We start from the raw sequence: 14,489 nt of genomic DNA, 5'->3' as shown, positions 1-14,489 counted from the left end.
ATCTCCTTCACCAGTTTAGTCATCAACAGTTATGACATTTTCACAAAACAGCAATCAACAAGCATCATGCATAGAATATTATTTTATTTATAACATCTAATATTTACCAGGATTCAAATGGGAGCTGCTATCTTTACTAGAAGGATATTTTCCCTTTGATTGATTGCTAAATGGATAGGGCCTGTGAAAGGATCTTCCCTTTTTTTTTCCAGGGGATTTCTTGTTCAAACAGAATTTGTTGTATCCACATCAGTAAAGCCGTGCTAATATGCGCTGCTGGCCAGATTGTGAAAATAGCCTCATTATATTGAACTGGAAGTCATAATGGTACCCATTAAGGTGGGATTCTCTCTGTGTTTGTACTTTTAAACCCAAGTCCCTTGCCACTTTTTACATCTCTCAGAGAACAGCAGCATTCTCTGGTAATGCAATCTGAGAATGTGCTGTCTTTCGCCTCCTCCTCCTGAAAATCGTTGTGAAAATAGAATCTTTGGGTCTGAGCAGTTCAGGGGTTTGTGGCTTGCTGCTCTTCTTCAGTCATTCATTTTACTCTTTGTGCTTGTGATGACTGTAATGTGTTCTGGTGGCTGAAGGTAAGAACCCATGAGATTTACTTCTTTCAACAGTCCCATTAATTGATATTGGTGTTCAAATACATGACAGGAAAAGAGCAGCTTTTTTTTTTTTTTCCCCAGGACTAACCAAACGCAACACAAGGTTTTTCATTTTAATTTTTATGAGCCGTTAAGAGACTAATAGTGTTGGAAGTCACAGCATTTCTATTAGCTGCTGAAATCTTACTATAGTCCTGGCAAAGCGAAGTATTTGTTGTGCTGGATTTGGGTAATGGAGCCCTGCAGGGTTACAGCTCAGGAATGCTGGAAGGCTGAAGCCCACAAGAAGAAGGGCAGAGTGGGTGTCAATTTTATTCCTCCAATTAGAGCAGTTAAAGAAATAGCAAAGTGCAGGGTAGCATTTTATTGTGAGGGCTAATTAAAAACCAGGGAAAATATTTAGAGAAGCTACATGGCATTTTACATTATAATCTCTTTTCTATTTGTGTCTCTTCTCAGTCAACTCAATAGGATCTTCATTATAAACAAATTTCTATTATTTAAATCAGCTTAATTTCTGTTGCTATAATTAAGAGGATGGTAAGAAATGTTGAAGAGTGTAGTCCTTTTTATGGCCAACTCAGGAGGCTTCTGGTATTCACTTAGCAAGTATTTCCTCAGTGCCTACTCTGTGCCAGGCTCTGTGTATGGCATGACCAAGATAGACAAGGTCCCTACCCTCATAGACCATAAATTTTAGTGGGAAGAAACAGATAGTACTTAAATTAAGCAGGACGAAGATATGAGAGTGATAAGGGAAGGCCTCTCTGAAGACTCCTGAAGATTCCCAAGGGAGGCAGCCACATTAGGACCTGAAGGGAAGTATTTCCAACAGTGGGAAGCAAGCGCAAAGGCCCTGAGGTGGACAGCAGATTGAATAGTTGATGAATGGAGCAGGTCACTATGGCTGGAACAGAGAAAGACAGAGGAAGAACAGAAGGTGATGATGCTAGGATAGGAGAGACAGATCATATTGGGTCTTGAAGGCTTTGGAAAGCCTTTGGAGAGTTCCGAGCAAATGCATGGCTAATTTAAGCTTAGAAACGATCATTCTGGTTGGCATGGAGTATAGGCTTTGGAGAAGGTAGACGGTAGAGGCAGGGAGACCCATTGGGAAATGATTGTGATTGCCTAGGCGAGGGAAGAAAATAGCTTGAAAGAGGGAGGTGGTGAAACGTGTGATTCAGGATGTTTTGAAGGCGGACTGTTGGGGTTTGCAGATGGATTGGATATGAGTTGCGAAAAAATGAGGAGTCATGAACAGAACCTAGGTTTTTAGCCTGAGCGATTTAGGTGAATTGTGAGAAGGAACAGATTTGTAGGTAGGGACAAACAATTAGGGATGTGTGTAAGTATGTTTAATTTGAGTTGCCTGTCATTCATCAGAGTGAAAGTGTCAGGTAGATAGTTGGTTGTAAATGTCTGTAGAGTGGGGAGATCTGGGCTAGGGATTCGGGGTCATCAGTTTATGGTATTTAAAGCTAGCCAAGTGGCTGAGATCTCTAGAGAGTGGGTGTTAATAGAGAAGCAGCCTGAAGACTAAGACCTGTGCCTCTCCAGTGTCATGGGGTCTATAGAATAGGAGGTGCCCAAAAGGAGGCTGAGAAGTGAGCGGTGGGGGCTGGGAATGGGAGTAGTTCGTTAAAAGATACGCAGTGAGGTCAGACGGTAGGGAAAGTGTCTTTGTCTTTGGAATGTTTCCACCTTTTTTAGTGGTTTTCTGTCTTCTCTGTGGTACTTTTTTACCTGATTCTTTTACTTTCTCTCATTCCAGATAACAACTGCTCTAGTTCTCAAAGTATGGCTTCCCGATTGGCAACATCAGCACCAATGAAGGGTGGAGGGGATGTTAAAAGTGCAAATTGTGGGTTCCACCCTTGACCTACAAATGAGAAACTCTAAAGGTGGAGCCCAGCAAGCTGTGTTTTAATACACTTTTCAGGTGCTTCTGATGCATGCTGAAGTTTGAGAACCACTACTGTAGGGAAAAGAGCTGATGAATTAAATCAATGAAAGATAATAGATGAGGCTTACTCTGTTATCCCTTTCTGAGCCATCTGTCTAAAGCCAGAGAAATAACTATCTAATAGTATATTTTAAGCATCAGCCAATAGACCATTATTGAGACATCTTTACAGGGGCCAAGAAACCTTCTTGAGTCCTGCAAATCATAAAAGCAGGCAGCTGCCTATTGTGTCTTTGGTAATGGATTCTATTGGTAACTATATATTTTGTATAGAATTATAAAAGCTCTCTGACTTCCAATGTACAGCAAAAAAATTTGCCATTTTAGTGGGCACTCCAAAATCTCTAGCAACATTTCAGAACTTATTTTAGTTAAACAAAGCATATCTACTAGGCAATTTAAAACAGTGTCAGAATGTTGAGGCCCATAATAATAATGGCAGAACATTTGTTGAATTGTGAATTTTTATTCATAAAATATACCTCAAATTTATTTTAGCCATTGAAATAATAGAGTTTAATATATATTTAGTCAAGCATTATAGTAGTAAGGGCTTAAGGAGATTTGAAATAAATGAATCCAATTAAAGAATATGTCTGTGAGATTTGATATGTCATAGGTATGAATGAACTGTTTGCACAGCAATTGCAAAGAAACCATTAATGATTAACTACCTAGAAGAGGTTTAATCAAGAAGAAATGCTATAGGACATATTTAAAAATATTTAAGTTAACAAATGAAGATTTGTGCTTTTGAAAACATTGTATCATGCCATCATTTTTGCTGCATCTTTTCCTATGGAGTTCCGAATCTGAGAGTCCCCTTTTCTATTACCTGCAGAAATGCCAGTATCTTTGTGTTGTACAGAAGAGTACTGAGCAGTACCTTGAGGTTTGGCCTTGTAAGACCACCCACATGAGGCCTTGTGAGAAATTTGGGGACCCATGGCCTTGAATATGGGATCCAGATTTTCCAGTGTTGTAGGACTGTTATTTCTTTACGATTACAGATATCTTTTCTGTTCCCTGGAGTTTGCATGGAGTTGAAAATAGGAGCTGTGCTTCTTCCACCCTCTCTGCCAGAGGATGTTTTTAGAGTTTAGGAGTCAGCCTTGTAAGGGTCAGAAGAACTAGGTAAGAAAGCTATTCCCATGAGAATAAAATTTCAACTTCGTATAAGGTGGAAGGTAGTGGGTTCCCCCATAGCTTACCTATCTTAGATATTAGAAAAGTTCTAAAGGGAACATGCATTTGAAAAACATCAGCTTAATTGATGACAATGAAGGTAGGTGGGGGATGGATGCCAAGGGTGAAGGTAGGGAAGAATGGAAGGAGATGGAAAAGACGGGGCCAGAACAACATGTGCATTTTATTTTTCATTTGTTGAAAATTTTAAAAAGTAAGAGAAACTTAGTTGATGTTAGTATCATTTTTTTCTTTGTTTATATTTGGATTTTTTTCCCCTAGAAGTGAGCTTGATTTACAGGTTCTGGTTGTGGGAGAAGAGTCTGAGAGTTTTTAATTTATGCCTTTGATGAAAGAGGCAGCACATTTTGCATTTAATTTGTTTAGATTTAACCTTTAAACACCAGCATCCGTCCTCCCTGCCCCCTCCTCAAGAAAATAAGAAAAAGAAAAGCTATAAGAGCAATAGAATTTGGAACTTAAACCTGGAGGATTCACAAATATGCCAAAAATTAATAGATAAATATAGAAAGAATTTCTGAGCATAAAAATGTGAAGTTCCTCAGAAATGTGGACCTGAAGAGTGTTTACTCCATTTAAAAAATGACAAATATGCCATCTGTAACTCACATGAAACTAAATTGTTTTAAGAAACTATGTGGCAAGAGTTTCTTTTCTTTCAATTAAAAATAATAATTTAAGTTATATTCTCCAATGAAGGAAACATAAAGTCAGATATTTCACATGAAAGCCTTCAAAGACAGATAATTTTGTAAGGTGGGAAGAGTGGAAAATAGATCAGAAAGTAAGTGAAATGTATAGGCACTGATAGAGCATATGGTCATTTGGACATTTAAAAATTATAAGTGGTATGCCTGAGAAGTTGAACCTATGGAGAAAAGTTTAGTAGTGTTTTATCTTTTATGATTTAATATTCTCAAGGAAGAAACATTGAAAATATAAAGAGAAGAAATTTGGGAACAATTTCAATAAGGAGTGAGAATACCTGAAATTTGCCTCTGCGGGGAAGCGTTAGTGTTTTTATAAAGGAAATATTTTTCTGATTATAAAAGTAATACATGTTTCATAGAATAAATTAAGATAATCCAGAAAGGTATAAAAAAAAGATACAGAAGAACATCTTTAATCTATTTTCCAGCTATCCACTGTTGACATTTTAGCTTTTTGCCTCTTATGACATGTGCATGTATATACAGTACATGTTACACTTACATACATGTACTATAGATGTTAATTTAAAGAGATAAATTTTCGCTATATCGATAGTATATTTATGACATTACAGTAACAAAATTTAATGACTATGTATGTCATAGTCATTTGTTGCAAAGGTATACCATAATTAAATACTGCTTATATTGATTACTTATTTTTATTTACAAATGCTTATTCTATTATTTACAATTCAATATAAATAGTTCTCATGAGCACCCTTGTATATAGAGTTTTGATACTTATCTCTGATTATTTTCATAAAATATATTTTTAGAAGTGGAATTACTAGATTTAAGGTATGAACATTCTTAAGACTTTTGATAAACACCAGTAATATATAAGAATACCCATTCATCTTATCTTCATTGGGATTTATTCCTATAGGTTATTACTAGTGAGGCTAAACCTTTTTAAAAACTGTTTCTCAGCAATTTGTGCATTGTTTACATTCTTTTCTTATTTTTCTATTGAGGAGATATTATATTTATTATTAATTTGTAGAAGATATTCCTCAGGGGATTAAAAGCATTATTCCTCCTTATTTCTTCAATACAGTTGTAATAGTACCAAATAAGTTGTTGAGGATGAAATTAATTTAGTATTCTAGTTTGCCTAAGTATCACATATGCCATGTGTTGATAAAAAATATGTACATTGTATTAATATACATAACACTAAAACAAGAACATATAATTTTTTTCTTTGATTTAAGATCTCACAGAATTTTAGAATGATCATTGTTAATTATAATCTGGGAATTTAAAAACTCACATAAATTTGCTGACTTGGCAGGTATCTCTTATTTATGTAGAAAGATTTGTCAGTTTTTTGAATTTTCAGTCATTTGGATTTGAGATGAATGAAAGTTTATTGCAATGAGAATTATTTTCTTAATCACTTGCAAGTGACTATCTGTTCTCTGTAACATATTGTACTAGACAGTCAGTAGGGATTGTTATAAGAGGTGTCATTTTGGAGGCTATTGTCAAGATATGCCATTGACCACACTGTAAGTCAGAACTAGTGGTGCCAAATGAATGGGAGAGGCAGCAGATGGCATAGGAGCTCACAGGAAGAAGCATGGAGAAATCACTGTGGCCCATGGAAGTAAGGAAAAGAAGTCAGATGCAGTGTAGTAGCAGGTCTGGATTTAGCTATATTTCATCTTGTGTCATAGGTCGATACAGAGGTGTTACACAATCCCAGTTGTGAGGACAGTTGACCTTTCCACATCCTACCAACACATTGTAATTTTTGACTTACTTTTTGGTTGTTATAGTTTGCCTATTGTTTGCACCCGTGTGTTTCCTTCTTGAAATCACAATGTGGTAGTAGACTTTGTGCCTAAACCATCCCCTTATCTTGTGGTGCCATCCACTCCATAGCATGTTAGATGAAACCTACAAAATAGAAGACAAAGATGTTTCTAGACATAGGCAATGTTTATGTAACACCAAAGACTTTTTGAGCACTACTGAAATCGCCAAATCAAATGGAAAAAAACACAAGGAGCAAACACAAATCCACTTATTAGTATGAGGCTATTACATTTCCAAGGGTGCCTTAGCCTAATTTCCCAGCAGACTGTCCTAGTCTGTGAGACCCTCACAGTATGGAATCCTCCTTATCAGCTCTCTCTGCTGGGCTCCATGGGAGCCTGAAAATGAAGCATAAAGTGGGTCTCTCTCTGCTGTGGTGGTTTACCCAGTGGCCAGGCAGGAACTCTGCCAGAATATAAAGAAGGTCATGCACTTCATGTAACGGTGACTCTAGAATCCAATTAAAAAGTTTAGTATAAGGTACAGTCATCCCCACTTAATGTGATCACAGTTTAATGCAATCCTCTGCTTATTTCAGTCAGCACCTTCGGAGCCAAATCAATTGTATGTCTTTGTTTTCACGTTTTCCTCAGTAATTTGATCACCTTCAGCTATTTAAAAAAATAGCTCAATTGGGAAATCTGGCAACATCTTTTAAGAATTGCCACATAACATAAAGTCAACGAAGAAGCTCCACAATGGCCAGCTCCAAAATCGATGTGACAAGAAGGAAAAATTCAGTTGTCTAAAATGGAAGCCGAATAGGGTGTGTCATAGTTGAGGAAAATTCTTGCAAAGAATCTTGTCTCAAGATGAACTGATGAAACATTGTCGTTTATTTCTCTGTATACTCATTCCGACTCACTTGAAGATTGTAAATATGTTAGTGCTGCTGTTGGCATCATGGAGGCCTGTTTCCCAGTTGAAATGATAGAAATATTAATGCATTTCTTTGAAGCTGATAGTACCTTTTAGGGGTGAAGGCACCTCCTATTTGATTTGCAAAGGTGTCATCCTGAGCTTATGGCAAGCTGGCATTTACCTCATAAGTGGGTATGGTATATTGCTATAGAAAAGGCTGAGAAGGCCAATGATGCAAAAATGGCTCCTTTTATTTTATTGGAATTTGAGTAATTCCAAATATGTACATGACTATTATAAAGTTTAGAGTAGACTCAGATGGTTAATTCTGCAAATTGAATGATTTCTGACTGTCCATATGGAATAAGAGAATTACTTTGGTCTGTGCAAATATGGGTGAGATTGACAAGCTGCATGTCTTAGTGATTGCAAATTACTCATTTCATACTGCTTTCAGAACTGAGTATATCTGCAGCTCAGGTATAAGTCATTAAAGGGGGAAAAAAAGCCAAATGTAAATCAGTATCAATAGCTATTTTGAAAAATATGCCAAATGGTGTATGCCACAGATCCTATTTCTATATACCTACCATGTTTGAAAGAACAGCATGAGCTGCCCTTGAGAGGGTTACCCATGGAGTCCCAAACAGGGCCAATGTGGCACTTTCCAAGAAAGCTGCAGTAGAGCAGGCTATGTCTTTCCTTTATTGAAGTCAGCTAGGTCACGTTCTTCACCATACTTGCTTTAGAGTCTAAGTTCTGTGTGTCCAAGTATTTTATTTTGTCCTGCTCCACAGGGAAGCATCAAATGGCTTGCTATGCATGCACCTAACTCTGAGGATGTGTGTGATACCAAAGCGTGCCTTACTGTGAGGAAGGGAGAGAGGTAGGGCCGGACTCTTCTTTGTGTCTGAGTTTGGAGAGGGAAATGGAACCCATAATGTGATTCCCATCAGCAGCTAGCCCTTTAATCTATACAAATGAAATACTCAATTTAATAGAATTCTAAAAATAAAATAAATGCTTTGTTCTTAGTGAATCTGCCTTTCAGAGCTAGTCTTGGCAGCACATCAACCATACTTGAAATGTCTTTAAGTGGGTATTTTTTTTATTGTGCTTTTCATCTAAACACATCTTTTGAGTTGTTAGAGTTTTGAACAAGAAACAGGAAGGCTGAACTCTCAGAGCGTCTGTGTGTGGCTCTGTGGTCCCCATTTTCTGACTTAGCAATAAAGAACTTACCTCAATAAGTATTTTGGCCACACTGCAGCAGAGTTGAGGCTAAAAAGTAACAGTAAAATGATTTTGGAGTAGAAAGAAATACAGCATGAAGAGGCGTTTGTAATGAAATGAATTACAGTTGTTACCAAAGTGGATATATTGTACTGGGGAAATTGGATGCCAAAAAGTGCTACAGAGTATGGGAGTTAAAAGAAATATACTCACTACTTATTAAGCGTTTACTGTGTTCTAGGCACTGTGCTATTTTTTCATATAATATTTCATCTAAAGCTCACCACATCCCTGTAAGATATAAAGAGGAAAGATGAGGTCTAGATGGGTTGTTACATAGCAAGTGGCTCAAACACTAATCTACCTGACTTCATGGTCTTCTGCTAAATTTTGGTGGATTTTTTCTTTTTTTGTATTTTTTGATGTGAATCAAAACATTAAGTATTTTTATTAATGTGTCAAGAGTATTTGCATAAATCTTATAATTTTTAGAGTTTTCATGTGAATATTTAGAATTTCAAATCATTTATTGGTCTTAAAATGTTACTTAAGTGTATTTAATTAAGAGTATTTCTGTCATTGGAAGCTAGGCAAGAATTTTGGAAAGACTTTTTAAATTAGTTGAGAAGCATACTTTGGGGGTCTGAAAGTGTGCAAGAGAAAAATGAATTCTTATTTACCTTCTGCTTGCAGCCATGAAGTCCCTGTGGCTGAAATGTTGCATTTAGAACGAGTGTACAGAATCATTTAGCCATATATTCAGGGATGCACAGTTTTTGCTGTCAGTCTACGTCCTGTCAGGCAGGGACTGAGTAGATACTCTGCTATCCAATGGACAGAATTACATTTGACACAGAAGATGCCCAAGAGTTGGTGGAGACCTGTCAGAGCCCAGCTTGCCTGGCTCACTGTTGCACACACATGCGATCTCAGGGCAGGTGGGTGAGGGTACTTACAGCCATGAGGGTCTTTTCTCACAAAGAAAGGTTATTGGGTTGCAAGTTATTAGCTGTCATTGGGTGAAGCATTTCTTTCTTTGTTGCATTCTTACCTTCTTCATCTTCCATCTATGTGAAATATCGTACAAATGGCATTGGAATACAACAAAATATCCCTTGACTCTTGTCCTCTATGAACTTAGAATCCACTGAGAAAGATAAAATATAATCTCTTGAAAACTAATGTTAGAGGGAAAAAAAGATAGTTTCTGGTCCCCTCTCTACTTCCCTTAGAAACTAGTCCTGATGCCTTCTTTACGAGGGTACAAACTCAGTCCTATTCATTAATGGCTCCACAGTCCCTCAAGCAGGGCCCACACAGAGACCCTCAGTAAAGATGTGGGAATGAACTAGCAGTCAGGAAGGGCTTCATGGAGGTGGATGGCATTTAAGATAGTTCTTTGTAAGAGTTTTATGGGTACGTGTTAAGGGAAGGAGAGAGCCAGGAAAGTGTATGGTCAGTTAGGGAAGAACTATTTTGGGTCAAGTGAGGTGCTGATAAAGGAAAAATTTTGAGATATTGTCAGAAAAATAGGTGAGAGCTACATTCCACATTTTGGAGAGCATTGAATTTCTGATCAAGAAGTGCTCAGAGTCTGTGTGTTGTCCATGGTGGGAGATGATTAGAGCAGTAAAGCAGACCAGGGTTGTGATCGGACTTCTCAAGCCTGAAAGATAAATTACATGCCTACTTTCTAAAATTTTGTTGCTCATGTAGGAGAATTTTTTTTTTACTTGCACTAAGTAGGTGGACTATTTGATGTAAAGCCACTGTACTTTTCTGACATATATCACTATACTGCAGTTTATGGCAGTGATATTATTAAATCTGTTTTAGCTGATTTTTGTTCCTAGTCACCTGATGGACTTCTTGCTTGAATTATAATTTTGCTGTTGCCTGATCTCTCTGTAGGTGAACAAATAGGGAAAAAGAAAAAAAGAAAATAAATATTTGCTGGTTCATGGAAATCTTCCAGTTACTTTTACATATGTAATATTATAAATTTATTTCATTTCATATACCTATCCTAATCCAAAGAGTAGAAAAATGCATATAAAAATATAAAAAGGTGAACCTGTTAGAGAAAAGGAAAAAAAAGAATAAAAGAAGTCAATGAAGTTTGTTTGCACAAAATGCCTGCTATACACTTGCTAGGGATGGTTACAGATTGGACTCGGAGCTCAGGGCTTTTTGATTTCCAGTGCAAAGAGAGAAACATGATGAATTATATGATTCATAGTGTTCATGAAATAAAAAGAAATCAATTACCCAGGAGTAGCCCAGCTAGTTCTGGAAACTGAGAGAACATTTTCCCATGAGTCTTCATAAGGAAGACTCTGAAGCATTTTATTTTGGCTGCCAGTGGGAAGGGGTGATATCCTCTTACGAAAACCAAGGAGTCAGATGAGCTCCCCTGCTGTCTGGAAGCAGACCAAGGTGGTAACTATAGGCATGGCCAATGCTGTCATCTTTAGCCCCTAAGCACTTCACGCAATAGCTTTGTAATTAACTCTCTAAGATACACTCTTTATCCCCTTCATATCAGTCTGCAGTTATGCTTGTTTGTTTGCTTACTGTTTATTCTCCCAAATAGATTGTAATCTGCACAAGGGCAGGGACTTTAGGTGTCTTATCCTTTCATCTCCACATAACACAAAATCTGGTATATATTAGGAGCTTAATAAATATTTATTGAATGAAGGAAGGAATGGAAAGAAGAGTTAAAATGTACCCTAAAGTGACTGAAAGCTTGTTGAAGGGGATTTTTTAACAACTTACAGGCCAGGTTACATTAGTTTGCTTAGCTCTAAGAATATTTGGAGTGTTTACCAGAATGATTGATCTTGGAACAGATGATAGCAGATAGTTCTTTGTAAGAGGAGTCCACATTCTTCTTGCCAATAATCAGATAGCATCAGACAATCATTGTCTGTTGAGTTCACCTCACACAAGAAATATTTAGAGTAGATTTTATAATCTATATCTTACCAATGAAGAAGACACAAAAACTCAGAGAAGTTGAATTATGGATTTTTATGCTACTTATAAAAATAATGAAAAAAAATTTAATCAAGACATTTTCATCAGTATATTATATCATTTGCCTATGGTATAGATGGGAGCTACATTCACACACACATTAGTTAAATGTTAAGCATTTCTAAAATAATCAAGGTGTTTGTGGAAACCAGTTGTATGGCTGATTATTATTTGCTTCCTTTTCATATATGGATTACTGTCATTCCTGGTGAGAGAACACATGAATCCATTGCCTACGGTGGCTGATTAAGGGTTGTGTTCTCCTACTCTGCAGGGACACGGAGTACAAAGGGCTGCAGCTCTCCCTGGATCAGATCTCAGCCTCCAAACCAGCTTTCTCCTATGCCAGCAGCTCCACTCCTACCATGCCTGACAACAGGAAGGGGGCCAAGTCCAGGGTCTCCGGTTCAAAGTCAAAATCCAGGACTTCTCCATACCCTCAGGTAGGTGCATTGCATTTTGCAACTCTCTTTTTTTGTGACCTGGTTTGGTTTCATAGTGGAAGAAGTATTAAAACTGTTTGAAATTAATTATCTGGTTTTAAAAACAAGATTTCTATAAACCTAGAAAGCTTTCTAAAACTACCTTTTTTTCCTCTTCTTTTCAAATAACTATGCTAGTAAAAGTTTGAAATGATCTCGTGGTTTATTGCTTTTATATAAAGTTTATGAGAGTCTCAATTGCAGTCAGAACCATAAGTTTGTTATTTCAGGGAGACTGATCCAAAAATTTTCCCCCCACAATGATTAACCCAGAAAGATGTAGCCAGCATAGCAAAATATGGAAAACAAGAGCTTACTGTAGAAAAATTGAATCTTAGGACAGGGACTGAAGTAGAAGGAAATGAAGAAATGGAGGCAAAGGATCAAGGATGCATGTCACCATGAGATTTGAGCACAGATGGACTATTTATGGAGAGGAATGAAATAAAGAGGGTCTTCCAGATGGCAGGAGTGGTAGGAAAAGCAAATCTTCTCATCTTTGCAAGGTGGTGAGCTGATAAGATCCAGAGAAGGTATTCCAGAAACATTGCAAGGTGTAAAGACGAGTCTTGATTTTTGGAAGGGAAAAATTATTTTTCTGATCAGTCACTGAGATATAGAAACTAGTCTGTGCCAAAGTGGCCTGAAGGAAGTAGGACAGAACTGGGGCCTGAAGGAAGTAGGACAGAACTGGGGATTCTCTATTCCCAGTATCCTGTGAGCACCTCACTTCTACCCTTCGCTTTAAGGGTGCCACATCAAACTTTCTGTAGTTCATTGTAGTAACTTAGGAGATAATTCCTGGGCTGGTATAAAACCAAACTGGATTTGGAGTCATTTCATCAAGGTGGTCTTTATATCAGATGTGTGTGTGTGTGTGTGTGTATTATTGTATTATTATTATTGTGTGTGTGAATAGATAGATATATCTATATATATATAGAGAGAGAGTGTCAATTTTAAAGTTTTATTTAAGACATTGCATTTTCTATTGAATATATATATGTAATGTAAAAATGGTAATCTAGTGGGTAATCTAGTGATTATTTTCTTACTTGTCAAGGCTATAATATTCTGTTGATTTCTACAAATGTATACTGTTTGAAGACATGCCATTCATTTATCTAACGGTCACTAAGAAGCTACTATTTGCTAGATTATTTAGTAGCTTGGTATATGAAGATAAGAAGATTATGACCCCCAAGAGACTTATGTCACACGGTTAAAATTTTTCCACAGAAGTCCATATTTTTTTACTCTGATAAAAGGGAAAGAAGAAGTTGTATGATGTCTAGATGTTTATCAGTGGACATCTTCTGAGCACTTTACTTATTAAGTGCATTTTAGTAAAAGTCACTGTGGAGGAGGAGTTTTTATTGAACATCTGAGAAGCTTTCCTTATTACTATCTCACACCTTGGGAAAAGTTTTACTGTCTCTTTTACTACTTGGATGGATAGATTATATCTTTGGATAATTCTATCCTTAAATATGTACAAGTGTTGGACACATAGATAAAAGAAGAGTTTAAATTAGGAAATACTAAGTTAAGAAGGAGTTTGTCAATTATACAGAAATTAAGCCACAAAAAATAAAATCTCCCCATTGAACTTCCAAAACTTCATTGTCTAAGTCTGTTTTCCTTCATGCTCAGTTCTTAATGTCTAAAATTTTTATTAGTTTACTCTAACAGTAAACTAACTACTCATTTTTAAAAAACGTTTTAACTGCCATTAGGCTGTTCCTAGCATGTGTGGGGAGGAGTTAATTTGAAAGTTATACATGTTCTATAGGTTTTTTTTTTTTTAAAGCAATACAGAGGAGTGGAAAGTAGAAAATCCCTCTCCGTTCCCTTATTTTCCCTTTCAAAAATTGTGCTTTAATCTAGAAATGTTCTGTGATGTATAAGAATCATGCACATGTACACAATGTATGTCCACATAGGATTTCTTTTGACATTTTTCTGTTCTTTTTTGTGGTTAATATGTATATAAATGTAGTCCTCAGAATTTTGGCCGTATGTCTCATTTGAAATTACACAGTAATGAATTAAGTTTACTTAACATGTGTATGCCTAGTAAAGGTTATTCTTTAATTGTGTTTACTTTAGGTAATCATGGTGCTAGGTCAATCATTGACTGAGTTCCTACTACGTGGGCTGCCAATACATAGAAATGAAACACAGTCTTTGCTTTCGAGGAGACACTTGTGTAGACAGACAAGGTAACAGGCATCTGTAGTGAATTGTCATGGGGTGAGCAGAAGAAGGTCCTCTGAGGACACATTGAAAAAAGATGACATCCAAGGCAAACTCATTACTTTTCTGATGAAAGAACACAACTTAATACCATCATCTTGAATTCTAAATCCTCAGAAATTTTAAAGAAAAAATAATTTAGCTTCGCAAAAGTCTTATTTGGTTCATGTTATCCTTATATTATTAAGGGATACTTAACTCTTAATTTTCATGCATCATTTCTATTATATATCTTTGACTCAGTAGATGCTACCTGAGCACTTGCAACAGAAAGATGCTGTACTGGCCATTGTGCTGA

At 36.6% G+C, this 14,489-nt stretch overlaps 1 protein-coding gene across 6 annotated transcripts in view; it reads left to right on the top strand.

Annotated features, from left to right (window-relative positions):
- Positions 1-14,489, top strand: part of SIM1 (SIM bHLH transcription factor 1) — a 70,092-nt gene that overhangs the window by 29,119 nt on the left and 26,484 nt on the right. For all 6 annotated transcript variants that reach the window (XM_039869384.1, XM_039869369.1, XM_039869376.1 and 3 more), the window contains one exon: positions 11,728-11,896. In XM_039869384.1, coding sequence (XP_039725318.1) covers positions 11,728-11,896 — 169 coding nt within the window. The remainder of the gene's footprint in view (positions 1-11,727; positions 11,897-14,489) is intronic.

This window comes from Pteropus medius, unplaced genomic scaffold, assembly GCF_902729225.1.
Source record: "Pteropus medius unplaced genomic scaffold, Ma_sr-lr_union100, whole genome shotgun sequence".
NCBI classification, from domain to species: Eukaryota; Metazoa; Chordata; class Mammalia; order Chiroptera; family Pteropodidae; genus Pteropus; species Pteropus medius.
This window is presented reverse-complemented; position numbering and strand designations above follow the sequence as displayed.